This window comes from Pezoporus flaviventris, unplaced genomic scaffold, assembly GCF_033815535.1.
Source record: "Pezoporus flaviventris isolate CSIRO_AGI_PZ_B2104156 unplaced genomic scaffold, CSIRO_AGI_Pfla_v1 ptg000009l, whole genome shotgun sequence".
NCBI lineage: Eukaryota > Metazoa > Chordata > Aves > Psittaciformes > Psittacidae > Pezoporus > Pezoporus flaviventris.
The window spans coordinates 1,134,095-1,152,320 of NW_026892557.1; the positions used below are offsets into that span (position 1 = coordinate 1,134,095).

Here is an 18,226-nt window from a genome sequence, read left to right on the forward strand (position 1 = left end):
ACTTTCATATAAAATGCTTCTAGAAATTGGATCAGGCATTTTAGTATGTTAGCAGGGGAAACATAATGTGTGTTCCTGTGGTATGCTTCCACTGGGGATGTGTGGTACACTTGATGACAGTCAAATATGCTTTTCAAACTAGCTGATTAAGTTTTCTGTTTCCAGAAGAACATTCTTTTATTTGCTTTTCAGCTTCCCATTTATGCTTCAATGTTTTCATGGTTTTTTTCAATAGAAATGTTGGACAGTGTGGAATTGGGTGAGACAGCCCATAAGAAAACTGGGACCACAGTGCCTGAATCCATCCATTCCTTCAGTAAGTTTGATTGGTGTTTCTATGCTGATGCAGAAATTTTTCTTAGACCAGAAAATTTCATCATGATCCAGGTACAATTACATGAGATGGGACAAATACAACGCCTTGTCAGCATAAATTAGGAATGTAATTATCTGTGCTCTCAGTGTCAAAATGGACTGATATCTGAGTTTGTTTGCTTTCAAAACGGTATTTGTGGTAATTGGGATGGGAAGATATGACAGCAGTGCAAATGCTTTTATTGTTTGGATGAAGTACTAATTCCCTTTCCTACTTCTGTCTTTTAGTAGGAGATGGTCTAGTGAAACCAGAAGCTCTAAATAAGAAGGCAATTCAGATTATCAACAGGGTTCGAGATAAACTCACGGGTGAGCATGTTTTATCTTTATATAGAATAAACACAAAATCTGATGAGATGGATCAGCACTACTTTGAGCGTTTGTATTTTGTGTTAATCCTTCAATTTAGCATATTTTGATTAAGTGGATGAGGCCATTTTCCTGGGTTTGTCTAACACCTAAGTACTGCTGCTGGATTAGAGACAAAAGAGCCTGTACAGATTTCGTATTTTGAATGTCTTAGCCTGTTAATGGAAGTTGAATTTCTACTGTCCTGGCTTTATAGTTTGCAGCATTTAATTTTGAAATGGTATGCTCTTGAAGTTTATAAGAAACTACCCCCACCTGCCAAATAATGTACTTGAACGGGTTAGGATGAGAATCCTGGATACTGGAAAGTTATCTATTGTTGGTTTGTCCATTATTTGGAGAAGATAAAAGGAAGAAACTATAATAATAGGGAAAACAGAGTTCTGGGCTCTGCACGCCGTAGAGCATTTAATACACTGTAAAGGAAGGATAGTTAAAAGTCCTATCAGACCTTAACTTGCCAGACGGAAGCGAGTTATGTTACAGGGTTTGTGACTTCCATTCATGGCTTTTTTCCGTCCTTTAATTTCCAAGGTCGAGACTTCTCTCACGATGAAACTCTTGATGTACCCACACAAGTAGAATTGCTCATTAAGCAAGCTACGTCCCATGAGAATCTGTGCCAGTGCTACATTGGATGGTGAGTTTGTCATTCAGCTAAGGAAAATGTCACTTGTGTAGTTAGTTATACATAGGAGCCTTACCATGTGCCATCTGCTCTAGTAAATTTTGCAAGCCCATGAGAGTGATGCCATGGACAATCCTCTAAGAAAGTTGTTGTTATCAGTAGTGACAGGGATTTTAGAACATTTAAAACTGCCATCAGCCTCAACGTTTTAAGTGTTTTAAATAAGGCATGTGGTGGTCTCTTCAGGTACAGTGCAGAAGTACATGTTCTAAAGTAAAGGTCTCATTCTGAGAGTTGGCTAACTTTAGATTATGCTTAAGGAAATAGATCTTTATAGCATTTTTAAACATTAGATAGCTGGAAAGAAGCATAGAGATCACTTGTCAGCTTTTCTTTCCTAAACAGAAATGGTGCCTGGTTAGTCTGGAATGTCAGTCCTTCTCAGTGTTGCCTTTGTGAAACTATATGCAAGTCAGTATTACTACAATACCTTTCTTTTCTTTAGGTGTCCTTTCTGGTAACAGAAGATTCCAAAGTGTCCACAGCCTTTTATTCTGGAGGCTTTTGCACTCCGAATTTGCTCTTCTACAAACACAAACTGAACATTGGACTGAAATACAGCCTTTGTCAAATATTTTGAAATGTAAATGAAAAGAGTTATTGTATAGTAAAAGTTGGTTTAAGCCAATGTATAGCTGCTGTTGGAAAAACACAAAGCTGTCTGAAACACAACACTTGATTTGGGTTTCCAGGACAGCGAAGATTGATTGTAACACAGATGTCTATTGTTCCACTTGGTCTTTGGGGAACTGGTGATCCATTGAAAATAACTATATACGGGTTTTGACTTACTTTGCAATGTAATGAAGTCATTTGCAGATTAATTATTGCCCTGGTCAGTCCTGTTGGTGTGGCTGCAGTGACCTCAATGCACTTGTGCAGGAGGCTTCCTTTAGGTTTGGGGGTGAGCTGGATAACTGGAAAGAGAAGCAAAGCAGAGTTTTACCATTGTTTCATCCTGTTACATTGCTTTCAAACTCGGTTCTTGCCCCCAGATTGGGAACTGTATACCCAGTCATGACACTAGGGCAGGAGTCGTGGTACAGACTAGATCAGGGTATCGGAGCACATCCAGGAGTTGAAGCCCTTGAGCGGAGCAGAGGTAGGTGCCTCTGCGGGTTGATCCGTGGCAAAATGGATGCAGGGTGCAAATGAAATACCACTTGGGAGCTTCCCGCAGTGTCTGGGTTAAAAAGCAGTACTGGGAAATAGCTAGGGAAAGTCAGTACTTGCCATAGGAGGCGGGTGTGGGGAGAGCTGGTCATAACTTGAAACAGAAAATAATGCTTATTAAACATGAGGGTGAGGATAGAGTTATGATTTATGAATTAAATGTATTAAAAACAATGCACAAAATACAACAGAGTAGCCATGTTTAGATGCCATGTTGTATTGGAATATTTTTGTGCCAATAAATTACACCAAAATGTAGATGTTTTGACCATGTTCTTGTTTATTCCCAAGTACTTTTTAGGAAGAGACAGAGAAGCAGACTAAGATCAATTTTTTTTTGGTAAGGTTTCCTGTTGCCATGGATATGACTTGTGTTTTTCTGCATCAGTTCAGGTGATTGGCTATGTTTCCCTTCTGCTAGCAGCTGGAAGCAAAACTCCCAAGACTGAATGATGTCTGTCGCTTGCGTAAGAGAAACTTGACCATAGATCCCTTACATTTTAGTTTCCAGCAGATGTGATGTCATCTGTCCGGTAAGAACATCAGCTTCTTGGTCTCAGGGTCACAGCCGCAGCTCAAGGGATAGCGTGGGCTGTGTCACTGCCCTGGCTGGGGTTCTTGGGGCTTCACCAGCCACTCGTGCTGGTGCTATACCCCAAAGAATGGGACAGGGGGAGGTGGTAACGTCCTCAGCCCCTTTCCAGGCACATTGTGGCTGTTGTGGGGACTGCCCTGTGGGGAAACAGAGCCGGGGGTCTCTCCTTTGGTTAAGCCCTGAGGGGTGTCCCTGGGGAACCCCATTTTTCCCCCCCAGGGGTCTATTCCTCTACGCCGCCTGGGGGCGCCAGAGGGCAGCCCTGGCGCCCCTTACCCCCACCTCCCCGGCTTGCGTTTCCGCTCCCGGCCCCGCCCCTCGGCGTCCTCTTTCTCGCGAGAGCTCGTGAGCGTCGCTTGGCTGCGGGAGCAACATGGCGGCGGCCAGCGGCGAGGGCTGCAGCAGCGACGCGGAAGCGGGCCCGTCGTGGTGGGACGGGCGCAGCAGCCTGTCGGAGCGGGCCGCGGCCACGGAGAAGAGCAGCGCTCCGGAGCCAGCAGCGCCAGTGCCGTTTGATATCGGCAACACCGAAGCCTTCGTTAAGGTGCGTGGCCCAGGGGAGGCAGCTGGGCGGGTGCTGTGCACTACCGCTGCCGGCGAGGCGTGCGTGGCCCGGGGCATGCCGGGAGCTGTGGTTCTCCCCTCAGGGGGCTGCCCGTAGAGCCCCCGCTTGACGAGGTGGCAGCCCTGAGGAGATGCGGGGCAAGGCGGGTGCGGCCCGAGCCTAGGGTACCTTGGGCTGTTCCTGCCCCGAGCTCGGGCCTTTTGCGCTGGGTCCGGCTTTGTGAGCGCCCCGGGTCGGTTTTTGCTGCCTCCATGAGATGCAGAGGAGTCAGGGCCGTTCCTGGGCCAAGGCCTTGAATAACAGATCTCAGCATCAGCTGCCTTGTGTTTAACCTGTGCGAGCTGCTGCTTCCAAGGGAGGGAGCGCCAGGCCGTTCTCAAGCAGGAAGCGTGTTGGTTTTGTTGTTTGGTGGGGGTTTTTTTTGTGTTAATAAAGTAATTTTCTGCATCCCTGCTTTCTAGACTGAGTTTTGTTTTGTTATTGGATTTTCATCATTTTATAGGCCCCTAAATAGACAACGTGAACTAAATTACTGTAAAAATCCCGTTGAAAAGCCCTGTGATACTATATAGGAGAACCGCGCAGTTCAGAGAAGCTAGGCAAAATATGTCTGCCAAATAGTTTCCTGGGTAAACAGAGAAACAAAGTACCTAAAAGATGCTAATAACGTGGTGTTCTTGCACAGTATGCTCTTGGCACAATGGTAGAGTCAACAAAGGCGTCTAACGGGCTTCCTCAGCCCGGCGATGAGTACGACTTCTACCGATGCTTCTCTGGCTTCCGGGCGTACTGTGAAATGCAGAGCGACCGTCTCCTCGACTGGTAAGGATGCTTCTGTGTCTCTGGGCCGTTGCTAACAGCTTCCAATCCAAAACAGAAGGTAGCACCCTTCTTTAGAGACTCTAGACTTCTTGTAGATGGTAGGATGGCTTCTTGTACACACCTGATTTTAGCTACTTTTCTAGCACTGGAAAGTTTAAGAAACAAGGTTAAAGAGGGCCTTTTGTAATGATTTTGATAAGGAGCTGTGCAGGGAGCAGAGGCAGATATAAAACACATTGGGCTATCTGTTTTAAAAGTCACATGGTTCCTAAGAAATTAATTCTAACACTTAATGCTGTACAGGAGTGTCTTCACTGCTCATGCAATGTTATCTATAAGTACTACATTTGGTTTATTTTCACATCTTGAAGATTTACAAAGTTGAAGGGAATTGGATGGTTTAGTGTTCACCATGCCTGCTTTCAGACTTTTAATAGCTGTGCTGTTTTCTTGCAAGCATGACGAGGGTGATGCAGTACTACGGCTGCAGGAGCCACATGAAAGATCGCAGCAAAGTGACAGACCTGGAAGATAAATTTGACATTTTGGTGGATGCCAACGATGCCATTCTGGAAAGAGTGGTAAGCAAATTATTTCTGCTTGTTGCTGTTACAAACTGCTCAGTTACCACAAGTTCTTTGTTCCTTGCAGGAATGTCAGTGGTAGTGCATTCGTAGTTACATTTAGTGTTTCCTCAGTCTGGTGGGTTTCTTTTTAATCCATGGGCTAGGTCAGTGGTCACAGCAGCTGAGGCAGATGGGTTATGGCCCAAAAGGAAGAAAATAATAGGCTTCATTGAGAATAGGTCAGTGTTTGGACTCTGTGATCTTAAAGGTCTTTTTCAACCTAAGTGATTCTGTGAGTCTGTGATTCTGTGTGACTTGTTAGGAAATTAATACAGTCTGGCATAAAGCCCCACAACCTGAGAACAGGTCTGTAAATTCATACTGCTGCTTCTCTGAGGAAATTTTTCCTAACCCTGATGTTCAGCGTATTCGTCCCACATTTGTCTGTCTCATGTTGCACAGAATTCAGGGGAAATGGCTGTGGAAATACCTAGCTGTGTGACTTTATTCAGTCTCGATGAAGTGGCTGAGCTTGGTAATTTAACAGGGTTTGTTTTTCACCTTGCTTTCCTGGAATTTAGAGTATTTTACTGGATGAAGCATCAGGAGTGAACAGAAACCAGCAGCCAGTTCTCCCTGCTGGGTTGCAGCCCCCACAGACAATTGTTTCCAGCTGGAACCGCAAGGTGAGGCCTCTGCATTCCATGTCATGTGTTACCATAGCTTTTTTGCCAGCCTTGGCACTATTGGTTTCTGAATTGAGTGAATTGAGTTAAATGTTTTGTCACAGGTTTTTACACATCCTAACTCCCTCTTTTTTTGCTTTTCCTATTTATTCAAACTTGATTCTGGAGTCTGTGTGCTTTCAATTGCCATTTCAGTTGGGTGACTCTGTTTTGAGTTTGGAATATAACTTTATTCTTCTGAATATTGGGTCAGGCTGAGTAGAAGAAACTCTGAATATCTCTTAAATCATGTGAGTTTTACCTGTGGTTACCTTCGCTTAAACAGGCAGGAGAATCCCACAAGAGAAATCAGACTGAAACTTTCCGACTGCTTCATGCCAAGAATATCTCTCGACCACAGCTTAAATTTCGGGAAAAGATTGACAATTCCAACACTCCTTTTGTCCCTAAACTTTTTGTCAAGCCAAACGCTTTGAAACCTTTGCCTGAAGGTAAGGGAGTTATTTTTTGTTGGGTGACTTACTGAGAGTATTTGACACAAATCGGTCCTCACAGTCTAAAGGAGAAAGCATTGACAACAGGTAACAGGAGGAGATACTGACCATTTTGGTGTAGTAAGCTCTGTGACTGTTGTTCACATACATACAATGTAAGGATAGCTTGGCATACAGCATCTTCTTGTTGGTATACAGTAAATAATCTGTTCCAAGCAGATATAGTGAGTTCTCTTTACCACCATTGGTACATGATGAGAGTCACTCAGGCACTAGAAGTGATCTTAATTAGTCTAGTTGGCTCAACAGATACTTATTCCTAATTAGTTAGGAGCACCAGATCTGTGGTTAGACCTACCTTTGGTTTGAGTGCTTTATCAAAGCTACCAGCGATTGTTCTTCTACTGCTGGTGATTCATCCTTTGTCTGCACTGATGCAGTTGTAGTTTTAGAAACTGGGAATGACTGAAAGATTTTTCTATCTCCTTCTAAGCTCTTGAGCAGAACCACCTTGTGTCTTCCTTGACAACAGCCTGGTAAAACCTAGTAACTGAGTTGTCATTAGAGATGCAGACAGAAATCTTACTGAGAGCAAAAGCTGCAGGTCTAAATTGTTAACAATTTTGATACTTTAGGATTTTAATAGGACCTTGTGGTGGGTGGAGGGGAGAGAGTAGTAGGCTGGGAGCATGTTATATGTGGGATCCAGTCCAGTTGTTCCATATTGGTTGTTCAGCCCTCACAAAAAGTGGACGGGAACGAAAGGAGCGCCCTGAGGACTTGGATGTGCCACCTGCTTTGGCAGACTTCATACACCAGCAGAGGACCCAGCAAACTGAGCAAGACATGTAAGACATTAAACTGACAGCAAGGTGCTTGGAGTACCACTGGTGAACATGCATTTGTATGGTCCCATTGTGCCAATGCTCTTCATGTGTGACAGCTCTGCATGTGTTTTGTGTCCTCACACTATGTTGGGTGTGATTTGTTTTAGACATCTGCAGTTACTTTAAACCTGTGCTTAATCAGAGACACAATTTCTGCTCTGTAGGGAAACTGCCATAGCTCTCAGAGTCTCTGTGTTCTGAGATGACTGAAATTTAGTCTGTTTTCCTAATTTCCACAGGTTTGCTCACCCTTACCAGTATGAACTGGAGCAGTTTTCTCCACCAGATGGAGTTCTTCAGAAACCAGAACCCCAGGTTGGTACCCACGTTAATTTAAGCTTACAGCAGATGTAGTCACCATACTCAGTGAAATACAGAATTGAGGGTGGGGGTCAGGGGTGGAATTGACAGAGGACACACTGTGCCTAATATTTGCTCTGCCAGATGTACAGGCCCATCAAGGAAACACCCTGTCATTTTATCACCACACTGGATGAACTGGTAGAACTGAATGAAAAGCTTACGAACTGTAAAGAGTTTGCCCTGGATTTGGAGGTAATCAGACTGTCTTTTCTGTTTAAAAGTTACATGTGTACTGTTAGTACCCAGGAGACCATTATATTCTTCTGGTCTGTTTTGTAGGCTTCTCTTTCTTCTGCTTTTTGTACTTCCTGACATCAAAGACAGTTCATGACCTGTCAGATATTATCTATAAGGTAGAATTAAACCATGTCAGTATTATGTGTTTTCCAATGGTTGTACTGGCTGCATACTTCATACTGAATTTGGTGGTATTACTTCTGTAACTGGTCTTAGCATACATCTCTCTCCCATGTTTTCAGCACCATTCCTACAGGAGCTTCCTGGGCCTGACATGTCTGATGCAGATTTCCACCCGAACAGAGGACTTCATTATTGACGTACTGGAATTGCGCAGCGACATGTACATTCTCAACGAGACCTTTACAGACCCTGCCATTGTGAAGGTCAGCTGCCAAATTCACCAATTTACCACCAGAATTCTTCTTTTTGTTTGGTTTTCTTTCCCTTAGTTGAAGTTGTACTATAGTTAAAAGCACACTTTGTGCTCTGTCATGGTCACTTGGCTCTGCTTTCATTTTATTTGTTTATGTGCCTGTTTCTGTGATGTAAGTGTGGAGTTACTTGCACTAATTTAGCAGTTTTACACTTAACAGTGAAGGACAGAGGGAAAAGAAATCTGGTCCTGGACACATCACTATGAAACCACAGCAGCCAGCCCTGAGCACAAATGTTCTTCATATCATTCTCAATTTGGTTTGCCTTTCAAGGTCCTTCATGGTGCTGATTCAGATGTGGAATGGCTGCAAAAAGACTTTGGTCTGTACTTGGTGAACATGTTTGATACTCACCAAGCTGCTCGGCTCCTCAATCTTGGCAAGAATTCTTTGGACCACTTGCTAAAGGTGTATTGCAATGTAGATGCTGACAAGCAGTACCAGCTGGCTGACTGGAGGATACGGTAAAAACTGACCCCTTAAATGGGCTGGAGCTGCAAGGTAGCACTTATCCTTTTTTGTACTGTTATAGCAGGAGCATGTTTCTAGTTGCAAGCCCCATAGTTGTAGGTTGGTCTCAAAATTAACGAGCACAGCATTTAGCTGGCTGTGCTGTAAGTTCTTCTATGACTGTTACATTTTCCCATGTTTCTTTACAAAATGAGTTCTCTTGGGAAAATGAAGGAAGATTAAGTTATCAAAAGCTCCTGGATTCTTAGGAACAACACTTAACCACTGCAGCATTGTAGAGAAAGTCAGTATTTGCTCTTCTAGAGCCCCCACTAAAATGTTCAGTCACCCTCACATTATGCTGTTGGAGCAATGAACTTGGCTATACACATGGACCCTGCACACCACAGAGGTCCCAGGTCTGCTTTATGTAGGCTCTGCAGAGGGGAAAGAGTTAGACAAATACCATAGCAAGCAGTTCTGCCATCTCAGCTGCATGACAGTCTTGCTCTCTGGCCTGTGACGCCATCTGGATTGGGAAGTGCACAGGTTGTTACTGCTGTTGCCCAACAAATCCTTCAGTAAGGAAACAGAAGGATTTCCATATTAGTTTTCGGTGTGTTTTATGTGCAGTTTGCCCTGATATGTTTAGTAAGAGAAAGTGACGGCTTGGTTGGGCGGTGGCAATGTATAAGTGTAATTTTGGCTCTTTTTCTAGCCCTCTGCCAGAAGAGATGTTGCAGTATGCCCGTGATGACACTCACTACTTGCTCTACATCTATGATAAAGTGAGGGAGGCGCTGTGGGAGAAAGGGAACGAGCTACCCACTCAGCTGGAGATCGTGTGGCAACGCAGCAAGGACATCTGCCTGAAGGTAAAGCTTCTCCTGCTTGAATTGCCTGAATCAGAGTATGGGCTTAATAGGACAGAAAGTCCTTTGCCTGTTCTACATCTGTTGCTAGACATAGGTTTTTTTTTTTCTCTTTGTGTGTCTGAAAACAGCTGTATAAACTCTTAACTCCATTGTGTGCACCTGTTTCACTAGTTAAAATCCTTGGATTCAGCTGCCTTCTTGCTGGTTTTTGAATGCTAGCTCTCCTTGGCCTCCTGATGCTTTCAGGTGTGCTTTTCCAAGAGAGATGTTACATTTCCAGTTCTGCTGGATGTTCCTAGAAGTTCAAAGCCTAGCTGGAGTTGCACTAGGAAATAATTACATTGTGCCGGTGGAAAATACTATCTATGAAAGCAGGCCTCATCTACTGTAGTAAAGCTTGAAGATACTGTACATCTAAAGTTGCTCCTGGAGTTTGTGAGGCTGGTTTTCCTGTAAAAATGGATGAGATGTATGTTTTTCAGGGACAGGCTCCCACCAAAGCTTAGGGCAAAAGGTCCAAGACACACTGTACCTGAGTTGATTCAGTCTCCATATTTCCATATGAGATTCTATCTGTCTCAGTGAAGCAATGCAAACTAGAAAGCACAAATCTGATTCTGATCATGAGTGTTTCGTTTTGTTTTTTTTTTCCGGTTCAGAAATACATCAAGCCCCTCTTTACAGATGAATCCTACCTTGAGCTCTACAGGAGGCAGAAAAAACATCTCAACACACAGCAGCTATCAGCATTTAGGTTGCTGTTTGCATGGAGAGACAAGACAGCACGTCAAGAGGATGAGAGTACGGGGTAGGAAGGCTTTTCTTAGTCGCTGGCTTAATACTTTAGTGAGTTTCTTGTATTGTGCCCCTCCTGCACCCAAGGTGGAACTACTTTGTTACCTGTAGAAATTGGTGTACTACCTCAGGCTGCTTTTTACACACAAGTCCTGTTATGTTAGCAGGATCTAGATCAGTTAATTTCTGTTTAAGTGATTCCGTCTTTTCAGACCTTGCAATTGGGGCAGACTTGTGCACTTTGAAGGTATTTTTTAAGAGCTTTTAACTTTCTGTTCCATTCACACTGCCTCTTTGTGTTGTAGATACGTGCTACCTAATCACATGCTATCGAAGATAGCAGAGGAGCTGCCCAAGTAAGTTCTGTTCATCCTTGAGTCTCATTTGATTTTTAATGTCCAACAAGTCATTTTCCTGGTGTGTGATTACTTCTGCAGTTGATCCCTTCCTTCCAGCTGTCAATACTGCTTTCTCTATAGTTGTTCAGTTTGGGAGAGAAATAAATAGCAGTTCTTAATACAGGCTTCTTCTGGGATACATCTCTCTCTTTTTGATTTTATTCCACTAATAAAACACATTCCTTTGTCACATGTTCCCTCTGAGGTTCCTACAGTATTACAGAGCAAGAGAAGGAAGAGTTCCCCCGTAACATGTGTTTGGGTCTTTCTCAGTTCCTAAATGGATTGGGGGGAGTGCAAGGGGCAGACCCCTTAAAACACCCAATTTATACATTTTCCTCAAACATTTGCCACTCACCATCTAACATCCATATGTGTGAATAATAAAAATGCATGAAATTGGTGATTTCTCCTTATCGCAAACCTGGAACAAAAGATCTTTTTTATCATGGAGAATAAACCCTGACAGATTAATCTGACTGGTGTTACTCTGTCCCAGTCAGGACCATGGTTATATCTGGTTGCATGTCCTTTGAATACAAATGCCTAATGTATTGGCCATAAATACAGCGCACTGAACTTTCCTCATCTCTTTAGAGAACCCCAGGGCATCATTGCTTGCTGTAATCCAGTCCCACCACTAGTTCGCCAGCAGATTAATGAATTGCATCTCCTCATTCAGCAGGCCCGGGAGATGCCTCTTCTCAAGGTAGGAGTAGCTTGTACCACACAAGAGACTCATTTCTTGCCTTCCCTAAGCCAGGGAATGGAGCTAAATGGTGACCTGTGATGCTATGTATGCTGAAGTTTGCTTTTTGAACACTGTGAATATGGTGTTCTGTAGTACAGCAGAAAGATATATTGCAACTTTTTGCCTGTCTCTACTTGTTGTTTACTGGCTTACACAGAGCATAGTTTCCTGGAGAATTAGAGCAGTGAAAGAACAGACACTACTTGGACACAGTGCAGTTATACTGCACATCATGTTTGCCTGCGCGAGGAAGAAGTGGACCTTGTGGAATTTGTTGATCATGTAAATGGATTCATAAATCTTTTATAGCTATGGTGAAGCAAAAACAAAACTCCTAGGTGTGAGAGGTTCATTAGTTAAAATACAGCATCAGCATGTTGATATTAATACAGTCTTTCTCCTTCAGTTGAGCAAAACTATTTGTGAGCATGTATTTGTCCTTTCTGTGGGAGGCATTTAAATGTATCCATGTGCAAACCCTACAGGAGAAGAATTAAAAACGTCATTTTATTAACCTGCTAGCTTGTAATGAATGTGTTGAAAGTGCTGATAAGATGGCCAGAAGAAATAAGGCAGGTGCATTTAAGTGTCTTTATCTTTCTTTCCCATTCTAGTCGGAGGTGACCAAGAGGAGAGCACCTCCACCCGTCCCTGAGGTACTGTTTGCATAATATTTGTTACCTAATGTCTTAAAGCCTTAAACTCAGACAAATGCAGCAGAATTCTAGCTTCTAGAAAGTGGTTTATTCTCATCCATTTTACATGTCTCTCCACTTTAGCTTGTTACTTCTCTGTGCTATGCCCATAACATTACTAGCTGTAAATTGGTATTTTACAAACCATCATAACAGCAGCACTTAAGGCTTCATCAGCAAACACTGCAGCTGCTGGACAGTTTCATGTGTGTTAGTCTATATTGACTGATCTGTAAGAAGAGATGGGTTCCTAAGGCTGTGACTCATTTACTGTCCTTGTGTGTGTGAAGTAAAGCATTTCTCTGTGTGTTTGCACAGATAGCATTTTGATGCCAGATGCAGTGCGCTCAGCTATATTAAGAATATTCAGTCTCTGAATTTCACCCCTTTAGTTGAATTTTCATTAAAGTATCTGCAATATGTGGAAACATTCACAGATTTATAGAGTAACGTATTAATGCTGTCTGTGATTTGAATCTGCAGAAGCCAGAGAATCCCTTCTTTGGACCACATGACAGGTCCCGGAATCCTGTGAATGCTCTTCGGAACATCTCTACCTTGGGTAATTTGGACTTAACCTGAAAACTGTGCCCATAATGATACAATGTGGCTTTGGCACGGGGAAATAAGCAGCCCTGAAGAAACTTGCAGTGAAATCCCATTACACAAAAGAGCAGTAAAATATATATGTGTGTGTGTGTGTAATGTATCTAATAAAAAATTTGTCTCCTTTTCATGTAGAGCCTGCACCAGTTTTGGAACGTAGTTGCCTCTTTTCAGACGACGAGAACACAACAGATCTTGAGGGTGTTCAGCCAGAGTCAACATGTCTTTTTGCTACTGCCACTCTCAGCATATTCAGTGTAAGCAACATGTTTGATAGTGTCAGGTTTTAAGTAGTAGAAAACATACTTAATAATCTGATAAAACTGTGTGAAAGACAGCATGGCAAGAAATACTAAGGTGGGACACACACGGAAATGATATTGGCTTCCTGTCAGGCATATGGTATAATGAAGACAACTAGGTTAGGAGGCCAGCAAGGTAATTACATCTGTCTTGGAGGATCATTGCCATCAGTGGAGCTTCAGACAGAGGGAGAGATGCCATGCATGAATCAGCAGTAGCAAACCCAACAAAACAGTAATATTTCTTCCCTTTTCTTTTTTAGGAATGTGATAAAGATGAAGGAAACAAGACTTTAACCACTGCACAGCAGAAAGCTCAGCGTATAATGGAATCCTTTGAAAACCCGTTTAGAATGGTAAAAGCTCCCAGCACCTATTTGTTCCAGGCGTATCTGAAAGAGCTGGATACAGCATCGGCTGCTGCTCTTGCTGGAATCGAGAGATTGTCCTTCTTGCAAAGCTCACATGTGTGGACTTGTTTTCAAAACACACTGGAATGCCTCTTAGATATATGTCTTTCTACATAGTAAACAGCCTTCCACTGGGGTTTTTTAAACGAGTTTGAGGGTTTTTTAATTTGCATCCCATTTTGATCTCTCCTTTTTGGCTAGAGGTAGTGAGCTGGTGTTACTCTTGTAGTGAATCAGCAGAACAATAGAATACTTTGTTACAGATTTGGAGTAGCAAATGACTAGGAAATAATACCAAAACAACTCCTTTGGGTGTGTGTTTTGGGTTTGGGGTTTTTGTGTTTGTTTTTACTTGAACGTTTCTCTTGGCCGTAGCTGTGCTAACCCTTCTTTTTCCATATTCTGTTCTAGCTGTGCAGTGCTTCTTAAATAGCAACTTTCTGATTTGGATCATTTTAAGTAGCATTTTAAGAGATGAGCTGAGTGCCGTGTGATGTGCTTAAAGCAAAATGGTTTTCCCTCCCTACAGTTCCTACCTCCAGAAGAGAATAATGCCCATGTGTCACAGTCTGCAAAGTTTGACCCGTCATCAAAGATTTATGAAGTAAGACTTGTGCTAAAATTTCCTGCCAAGTAGTACAAAAGAATGAAATAAGTAGATGATTTTCCTCTGGGAACCTCAGCAGTAGAGATTTTTCTCGTTTAATTCTTCACAGAAGATTTGAGAAACTTGAGTTGTCTCTGTATCTGTAGTTCATTTTTTCTGCAGCATTCGTATCCTTTGAAGAACCAGGGATTTGGGACATCCCACTGTATATTCCCTGTCTGTCAAAGCTACAAACTACTACTGAAGATGGCATGTTTGTAGCTCAGAACTTTTAAAGCACATGGGTTTCTTTACCTGGTGCAGCACATCTTAATCTCTTTTCAGTGCAATTTGATCTTTTATACTCTTAATGAAGATCAGCATGTGGTAGCAAGTTTATAAACTCCCTTTTGCCATAGAACTTCAAGCAAGAGTGATCCCAGGTAATGTTTTTTCATTGCAGATCAGCAATCAGTGGAAGCTGATGACTCAGTCACGGGTACAGAAGGAGTCCAAGGATGAAGCAAAGAAGAAGGCAGCCCAGCAGTCAGGTGCAGCCATTCTTCCCTTCCTCAGTGTGTTGGCTGTGCTTTTCCCAAAGCACATCAGTTGTTTCCCAGTGACAGGAAAACCTTAGATGACGGGTTGCCTGATGGATGAGATTATTTGACAAAGATTGTACTCTGTTTAGTTTGAGATTTGCTACAAGCTGGTTTGCTTTTTCTAAGCTCCTAGCAAACTTACTCCTGCTTTTTACAGTAATGCTTGTTTGTTTCCACAGCTGCTCGTGAGCAGGCACAGAAGGCATATAAAGAGGAAACAGAAACCATCACGTCTGTTCGTCAGCAAGCTATGGTATGTCATTGAATTCCCTGCTTCCAGCCTTTGCCCCTCTTGACCTTTATTGCATAGTTCAGAATGCAACCCTGAGCCCAAAAACTCTGAAATACTGAATGGCAGTCTTCTGATAGTGGGCTTGCTGTGGTTCTGCCGTGTATGTAGCAGCAGGCCCCTGGCAACTGTGCTGAGCAAATCTTCACATCCTTCCATATCTTCTGTAGGGGATGTTTCCCACTGCTGCACCTCTCTGCTCCTCACTTGCCTGAGTTCCCCCAAATCTGCCTATGGGCCCACAGCAGATTTCATCCTGTCACTATCCTGTGAAATGACAACTTGGCTTTTCACCTGAAAAGCCCCTGCTGTGAGGGGAAAGAAAACAAAGCAGTTTAGGCCCAAGGAAGAACACAGTGCTGTCTAGTTGCACTATTATTACCACAGAGACTTGGGTCCGTTGGGCAGTTCATCTGCATGCTGGTGCTCATGCCTACACAGAGATGTCTCATTCTGTTCTCCTAAACTTGTCCTTCTTTCTGTTCCATGGGTTGCTTTCACAGGAGGAGCAAGCTGGTAAGAAGAGGGAGAGAGAGACAGTTGCAGGTGAAACGGGAGCAGAGTTGCCAAAACAGGAGAGGAAACGGCCAAAAGCCTCCCAGCAACCAGAGGAGCTGGAAGCACCCAAGCAGTTTACCCCCTTTGATTACAGCAAGTCCAACTTCAAAGTGTTTGCGGGTAAGATCTGGATCTCTTGCTAGTGTGCTGCAGGCTGTGGGAAATGTTGCCAGCTGAGCCCTGAGAAGGCTCTGTGTGTGTGGATGTAGGTGCCAAGGCAGTACAAGCTGTCATAATGCACCTACCTTACAGTGGGGAAATACTGAAAGAAATTAACTTGAGGAATGTAGAGTTTAGCACTGCTTTTCTAATTTGGAAACAAAATCCTGAAACCATTGGCCATGGGGATTATGGAGTCAGATTTTGCTGCTTTTCTCTGTTTAATTGGACCTCAGGAACTAGGACGCAAAGATGGGACTCCTGTGTAACAAGTATCCTTGCAAAAGCATCTCCTGCCTCTGAGAGACTGTTCCGGCTTTTAGAGTGTGGGAAACTGCAATGAAACCTCCTTATCATTATAGGAACACTGTGGAATGAGCTGTTCTTTATGGAACACTTTAGTGACAGCTCCTCTCCTCTCTCCCTTAGGAAGCAGCAAGTCGAAGCAGTCGCCACAATTTGATCCTGCCAAGCAAACTTATGTGGGCAAGGTAGGGGCATGTCATGAAAGAAGGAACAGAAATGGTGGTGATAGCATGTACCCAGCTACGGAAGGCAGATCACTTCCTGGATCTGCAGGATGTTCCCTAACAGCACTTAGTACTGAGGTGCAACTTCCAGTCAGAGGCTCATACTTTTTATTATAGCCTCTTTCCATCCAGGAAGAGCTTTCTTGGGACCCCTCAGACTCTCTACTTGTTTCCCACCTCTTCATATATTCACACCTACACCTCCATACATCACAGGCGTGACACTTGAACCACAAATTCCCAATAGCACATTCAAGGCACTCTCAAGAAAACTCAGTGCAGTTATTCCAGGCCATGCCAACTCTGTGTTTTGCCCACGTTCTCCACCGGGTACTGTCATTAGGAAAACAGTCTCAGCTCGGAGAATTTTTACTTAATTTATTGCTAATTGAGATTGAGAGATTGAAGAGAAGAAGGAAAACCTGACCAGTCAAACACACAAGTAGGGAAACTTGTGATCAGCACAGGGCGGTTTTTGTATCATTACCCTCTCACCCCACCCCAGGTCCCCCCTGCAGACCTGGGTTACATAAAACCCCCCACATATACTCTGTGTAGTGCTCATGGCCTGACATCACTGGGCACTCGGGTGTGAAGTAACAGGGTGCTTGTGCATAAACTCATTGGGTGCCCAAGTGTTAAAGTTCTGACACTCATTTTCGTGCATTTCAGCCTCTTTCCTGTGTGTTTAACTGGAGGGCAAATAGTGCCAGGGAGCATCTTAGATATTCAATAAAAATCCTATTTCAGAAGCTGAACAAGTTTATGCCTGATACTGTAAAAAACAGTTTCCTGTGCAATCTCTTTGCTGTGTCAGTTGAAACTTGTTTCTGGGGGTGGGGGGAAAACAACCATCTGGTGAATTTGGGGCAGTCTGTACAGATCTTTCTGACTAGGTGGGTAAGATTTGTCATCGGTGGGGTGTTGTGCCTTGCATGTCGAGGTTAGTTAGACCAGTAGAACAGCACTTGCTCAGATGCTTTTAGTACATGCACATATAAAGAAGTCCTAAAGCATAAAGCTCAGTGTGAACTTGAAGGGACCTGACAGCACATGAATCTCATGGAATGTCCTGTATTTGGCAGGTAACTCACTGTGGTGCTGGTGTTTTCTGTTTGTTTTCTATGCAGAGATTTGCTGGAGCTAGCAAACATCCACATTCTGGAAACCGAAGCATGTCCTACCTGGCTGGGAAAGCTGATAGGTGTGTGCCAGCCTGCTCTGCTCTCATCAGTCCTGGAGTGTTTTCATGCCTGTGCCCTGGAGCTATGGGCAAAGCAGATATTGTGCTCTATTGCTGTGGGATCTTATGTTTAATGGGAAGAGGTTGCATCACAGCTTGACATCAGTTTGGGGGGGGGGAAGATGGGGGAAAAATAGCTTTGTCAGGATTAATGCAATCAAACAACAACTCTGGGTGGAAGGTTTGAAAGGCTGAGGTTAAAGTTTGTGTTAATAGATGTGGGAGTTGCTTTCTTTGGCCACAAATATAAGTAAAGGTGGGGAGAGCATCTGGCTAGCTAGGGAGGGAGATAAATAACAGCACTGCCAGATAGGAACGTTCTTGTTCTGAATAGATACTCAATGTGTAGCTTACAAGGCTTGATCCTTGCGTTTTAGTCATTGAAGAGCAGCATTGGAGGGAGAAAGGTTGTGCCTGCATCATGACCCCTTCAATAGAATCATTGTAGCCTGTCACAGCTTTTCAGTCTCGAGTGCATTTAGAGCAAGAGTTAAAAGTCTTTCTGCAATTGTCTTTTGCAGGGGTTCCAGACACCACTGGCCGAAGAGATAGTCCCTGATCCAGGACCTCTGGGAGTTGCTGCTGAACAGAACAACATTCACCAGTGTTGTCACCACAAGAAACAAACACCAGTCATTGTGCAGTTTTTGTACAGAAACGTTTTAAGCCCATTAAATCCCCATTCCCCCCCCCCCCCCCCCAAAAAAAAAAAAGAAAAGA

At 43.4% G+C, this 18,226-nt stretch overlaps 2 protein-coding genes across 3 annotated transcripts in view; both read left to right on the plus strand.

Annotated features, from left to right (window-relative positions):
* MTOR (mechanistic target of rapamycin kinase) overlaps positions 1-2,863 on the plus strand; it is a 64,169-nt gene extending 61,306 nt beyond the window's left edge. For both annotated transcript variants that reach the window (XM_061450095.1, XM_061450096.1), the window contains 4 exons: positions 236-316; positions 604-684; positions 1,279-1,384; positions 1,878-2,863. In XM_061450095.1, coding sequence (XP_061306079.1) covers positions 236-316; positions 604-684; positions 1,279-1,384; positions 1,878-1,893 — 284 coding nt within the window. In that variant the 3' untranslated portion in view covers positions 1,894-2,863. The remainder of the gene's footprint in view (positions 1-235; positions 317-603; positions 685-1,278; positions 1,385-1,877) is intronic.
* Positions 2,864-3,558: 695 nt separating this feature from the next.
* On the plus strand, positions 3,559-18,200 carry EXOSC10 (exosome component 10). The gene is made up of 25 exons (XM_061450097.1): positions 3,559-3,744; positions 4,451-4,587; positions 5,045-5,168; positions 5,735-5,839; positions 6,165-6,330; positions 7,070-7,181; positions 7,460-7,535; positions 7,665-7,775; positions 8,063-8,206; positions 8,531-8,721; positions 9,426-9,582; positions 10,242-10,390; positions 10,683-10,733; positions 11,373-11,484; positions 12,141-12,182; positions 12,705-12,783; positions 12,963-13,084; positions 13,393-13,485; positions 14,069-14,143; positions 14,589-14,676; positions 14,907-14,980; positions 15,520-15,694; positions 16,163-16,224; positions 17,394-17,467; positions 18,028-18,200. Exons 1-25 carry the CDS (start codon positions 3,574-3,576, stop codon positions 18,056-18,058), a joined length of 2,721 nt encoding a protein of 906 aa, XP_061306081.1. The 5' UTR covers positions 3,559-3,573; the 3' UTR covers positions 18,059-18,200.
* The last annotated feature ends 26 nt before the right edge of the window (positions 18,201-18,226 follow it).